This window comes from Oncorhynchus gorbuscha, linkage group LG10, assembly GCF_021184085.1.
Source record: "Oncorhynchus gorbuscha isolate QuinsamMale2020 ecotype Even-year linkage group LG10, OgorEven_v1.0, whole genome shotgun sequence".
Taxonomy (NCBI): Eukaryota; Metazoa; Chordata; class Actinopteri; order Salmoniformes; family Salmonidae; genus Oncorhynchus; species Oncorhynchus gorbuscha.
In genome coordinates, this window is record NC_060182.1 from 34,228,120 (window position 1) to 34,232,947 (window position 4,828).

General features: G+C 50.5%; 1 protein-coding gene across 1 annotated transcript; it reads right to left on the reverse strand.

Annotated features, from left to right (window-relative positions):
* Window positions 1-704: 704 nt before the first annotated feature.
* On the reverse strand, window positions 705-4,803 carry emilin3a (elastin microfibril interfacer 3a). Its single transcript, XM_046367660.1, has 4 exons — window positions 4,263-4,803; window positions 3,909-4,028; window positions 2,954-3,621; window positions 705-2,674 (listed from the first exon to the last, which is right to left on the reverse strand). Exons 1-4 carry the CDS (start codon window positions 4,415-4,417, stop codon window positions 705-707), a joined length of 2,913 nt encoding a protein of 970 aa, XP_046223616.1. The 5' UTR covers window positions 4,418-4,803.
* Between the last annotated feature and the right edge of the window lie 25 nt (window positions 4,804-4,828).

Here is a 4,828-nt window from a genome sequence, read left to right on the forward strand (position 1 = left end):
ATATTTTATTTCATGTTTTACAAATGGATGAAGTTGAAGGTGCAAGTGACCCTTCAGTATCAATGGACTTGGCCAATATGTGTAATAAGACAGACAGACTGATTTGTCCAAGCGCAGTATTTTCTTGAATCTGCATGCAGATGCTTCCCAGTGGGTAGTGACAGAGTAATCTGTCTATCTGTTGCCCTCTGGTGGCTTTAGATGTGGCCTAATGTCATACTTTTGCCATTGTGTTCACTCACTGATGGATTTAAGTGCATCTTTTTATTTACTGTTGTCAAATTGATACTTTTATTCTTACAAGTATATACATTTCAGACCATAGAGCAACAGTGACATAACGCCTCTTTATTATACCAACAATACTTTAACAGCAAGAGGAATGGAGGTCACAAAGAACTGTAATGTTTTATAAAAATTTAAAATACAAAAGACGATAATCATACAAAATAAAAATATAGTATCTTGGATACCTGTAAACTCAAAGGCCTACGAAAGAACAGCAATACAAAAAAATCAAGTGTAAACATTTTGCTAAACAAAACTCAACACAATTAGAAATTCTCTATGGATTGCCAGTGGGTTGAAACATTAGCCTTTTGTTTCTACCACCAGCCCTTGTCTCTGGGGCTCACGATTATGGTCCATTATCATTCCGTACAGAACACTGGCCTCCCTCTTACAGTAAATGGTTTCATAACAAGTTACTGGTCTCCTCTTAATTGTTCTGGCTCTACGAGGAATAGGTTCTGCTGGGTGGGCTCTGCCTTCGACGTGCAGTTCCTGAGTTCCTGTCTTAGCTCAGACAGTTGGTGAGTGTGATTAGTGAGGGTGCCGTTGACCTGGGAGAGGTACACATCTGACTGCCTCTCCAGCTCTGCCCTGATCCTCTCCAGATCCTCGGCCAGGTGACTGAAGCCTTTACACTGGCCCTCCATGCTGGCCAAGCGCCCCCCCACCTCCACGACCTCTTTCTGGACTCCCAGCGCAGTGGAGCGGCAGCCCTGCACCTCACCGGCTAGCCGCCTCCTCAGCTCCTGGAGCTCTCCTTTTAGCCGGTTCAGCCTCCTCTCTCCCGCCCCCAGCATGGAGGCCTGGCGCCCCACCAGCTGCACCACGCCCTTCACCTGCTGGGCCAAGCGCTCTTCCCGCTCCTGCCATGTGGTGTTGGCGTGCCCGACATCCCGGACCACTGACACTACAGAGTCCTTCAGGCCCTTCAAGATGCGGTTCACGGAGCGGACGTTGAATTTAAGCAGCATGATTTCACCCTGGACTGAGCTCCCCTCTCCCTCCCGGTGGTCTTCCCTCTGCGACAGTCTGGTCAGGAGGCTCTGCAGCGTGAGATTAACGCTGTTCAGACGGTCAGCCTGCACATCCAGGAGAGCCTTCAACTCTCCGCCTCCTTTCTTCTCCTCATCCACCACATGAGTGTTCAATGTGGCTGTTTCTCCCTGGTGGATGGGCTGAGAGGAGGACATGCAGAGGAGTTCCATGCCACGCAGCTGTTTCTGCACACTGTCCACATCCAGCTCCAGCTTTCTCCTGAGGGACTCCAGCTTTGTCTCCAGCGTGGGCACGACGTGACCCTCAAGCAGGGCAGGGGCTGTAGCGTTCCCCAACTCCTCCACAGCCGTCAGAAGACGACCCTCCAGAGCCTTTAGCTTCCCCTCCAGACGGGCCTCCAGGCCACCTGGCCCCATCCCTCCCTCTAAGCTGCTACCCTGGACCCCGCCACTACCACTGCTCCCACTTCTGCCACCCCTGACCTTTCCACTCCCTGTCAGGTTGAGCTTAGCCTCCACATACCCCAGACGGCCCTCCAGCATGCCCTCTACATGGGCCTTGTGCCCACCCAGCTCCACCCTCAAGTGCTCCTGGGACTGGTTGAGGACTGCCACTGACTGTTCCAGCATATGCACCCTCTCAGCCAGGCCAGTGACTGTACCACAGCATCCCTCTGTCAGGTCATGTCCCTGAATCTGAGCCTGCACAAGTCCCAGCTCCTTCCTCAATCCCGTGGCGCTACCCTCCAGGGCCTGCTCCATCTGTTCCTGCCTCTCCTGCTGCTCTCTGTGGCATTGCCGCCTCACCTCCCCGGCATTCTCTTCACAGTGGCTCTCAGCACTCTCCACGCGCTTCTCAAACCCATCGATGATCTCCGTCCGGGCCCCACCCAACTTGACGTCCACTAGATCCTCCATGGCCTTCTGGGTGTCTCTCAATGGGGTCCCTGTTAAGCTAGCCATGCCTCCTGACATCTCCTTCAGTGTGTCGTCGTGCTTGATAACCGTGCCTCTCAGCTCCTCCAGCTCAGCGGCCTTTGCCTGCAACTCAGCCCGGAGCTCCTCCACCCTTCCTGTCAGCTCGCCCAGCCCTGAGAATGCCCGGCCACCATCCAGGCCCTCTGCATCAGGGTTCCCTCCTGGGATGTCTGCAAAGCCTACAATGGAGTGGGGGGAGGAGGACAGGGCGGGGACAGGGCCTGGTGATGCAGACAGAAGGGCGGAGAGCATCCTGCTTGCGTCCTCTTGTAGTGAGGCACGCAGGCTGTCCTCCAGACCGTTCACTGTCCCACTAAGTGTCTCCAGACCCCGGGATAGATGCCGCATGTCCTCCTCCATCCGATCCAGACGCTCTGCAGACTCACTGCCCACTGTGTCTAGAGCCTGGCCTACAGCGGAGAGAAGAGTGTTACATACACAATCATACATCAGAGAGATCGAGAGAGCAAATGTAATGTAACATAAGTGTTCATTTTTACGAGTATTTGTCTGCATAAAGCCTTTGAAGAATGTTGCCAAAATCAATGGAGTTTCTGTGCATTTATGCACTCTAAATACATATAGATATCCTCTTCCAGTAGAGGAAGCAAGGCTAGAATCTTATGTACATGTAATATTCATGATGTGCAGCAGTACTGAAAATGCATTGGAATAACACTCTGTCTTACCATCGATTTCTTGGCTGCCAACAAGGGGAGCTGTTTCTTCAGCAATGGGCTCCAGCTCTGAGTGATCTGTGTGGTCTGGATGATCAGGTTGGTCTGGTCCAGGTTGCTGGTGATGGTGATGGTCTGGCTCTAGATCAGATTCAGGCTGGTGGTGGTCTGGCCCCTGGTGGTCTGGTTCCTCATGGTGGTCTGGTTCAGGTTGATGTTGGTCTGGCTCGTGGTGATCTGGATCTGAGTGATGGTCTGGTTCAGGCTCGTGGTGGTCTGGCTGTCGGTGGTGCTGTGGCACAGAAGGGTAACGCTCAAAGGAGGACACTGGGTAGGAGGGGTGGGTCATAGGAGGCCCAAAGTGACGTATAGGGTAGGACTTGCTGGGAGGAGGACCTTTTGCTCTCATTGGGTAAGACTTCATAGGAGGAGGTCCCTTCATGGGAGGGTCCTTGGCAACCATTGGGTAAGATTTCATGGGAGGAGGGCTCTTGGTCTGACTCCAGGGATTTCCTTTAATGGGTGGGCCCTTATATGGAGGCATCGCCTTAATTGGGTGGTTGTAGGCTGGGGGTCCCTCCATGCAGCCATAGCCAGAGTAGCCTGGACAGCAACGCCACTCCAGCTCAGTGACAGTCTTATGGGCAACTTTATAGACTGGCTTGTACATCAGACGGTACCTGTGGGTCGATGGAAAAAAATATGAAAAACATGACTCAAGAAACTGCATAAGGTGACGTCTGTGAACAGCAGAAGGAAAAATGGCAGTACTGTTTTCATAACCTTTTCATATGGCAATAGCAGCAGAAACAATAATAGCGGTTGTTTTTACAGCAGTTATACACATAGTAGTCATGGTATTGGTAGGCGGCAGTAGAAGCAGCAACAACAGTAGCAATGTCAAAGGCAGTAGGTTTGTTTGTAGAACTATTAGGAATAGTTGTCTTGTGTAGTATGGATCACTCACATGAGGGTTGAACACTTCTGACCCCAGGCACACTTGTTGTACTCAGCCTTGACATAGGGTGTTACACCATTCTGCATGGTGAATGACATAGTCTTCTCAACCACATAGGCACAGTGGTTCCTGTCAGAGGGAGGATGATGGGGGGGGGGGAAAGATATCAGATAACAGTCTTAAAAATGTATGTTATACCTAAAAACAAACTTACAACATTTCTAACTGGCTTGAGAAAACTAGGCGAAAGAAAATTGACCAGGACAACCGATAATCAACTACAGTATGCACTGAATACTGAGCACATCTATAGTCAGCCCCCTCTGCCCTGTATAGCCCAGTATAGTCAGAGTGAATACTCACTTGTGCCTGCTGGTGGGCTTCCCATGGACAAGGTGGTGAGGATTGGGTCCAGCTTTGTAGAGGTTGGACTGGTGGGGTCTGTAGGATTTGGCATCAGCCAGTGACAGAGTGACTGACAGGAGGAGAATGGGATGTAATGCCACCACAATGTGCATTGTTACTCCCACTCAAGGAAAGGTAGACGAAAAATAAAATAAACTGCTGACAGAAAGAATGGCAGTGTAGTTTCTAAAGAAAACGTAAGTCTGCCTTACAGGCAAGTTTTGAGTTCACCTTGAGGGAGATCCTAAAACTTGAATCCTCAGAGGTGTCAGGCGTTAAAAGGATGTATAATTCAGATGTATAGCATCTCACTAAAGATACCTCACAGAACTAGAAAACGGTCAGTTCTAAAGCAAAGGCTTCATGCTGAGTAACCAAAATCCATAGATGAGAAGCTGACACGGAAAAAAGTTGTCAGAGAAAGAGTTATTCAGCACTTAGGAAAAGCCAAGTCAAGTACAAGTCTGTCGGTTGGTGTGGCCCTGGTGCAGTCTGTAGCTACGGGTGTGGTGGACTCTCTGTCG

Excerpts from the sequence above, each read along its gene's own strand:
- emilin3a (XM_046367660.1), bottom strand. The coding sequence starts at position 4,417 with ATGCACATTGTGGTGGCATTACATCCCATTCTCCTCCTGTCAGTCACT. Across the intron at positions 3,622-3,908 it reads CAGAAGTGTTCAACCCTCAT|GTACCGTCTGATGTACAAGC; the intron begins GTGAGTGATCCA and ends ATCGACCCACAG. Across the intron at positions 2,675-2,953 it reads TGGCAGCCAAGAAATCGATG|GCCAGGCTCTAGACACAGTG; the intron begins GTAAGACAGAGT and ends TCTCCGCTGTAG.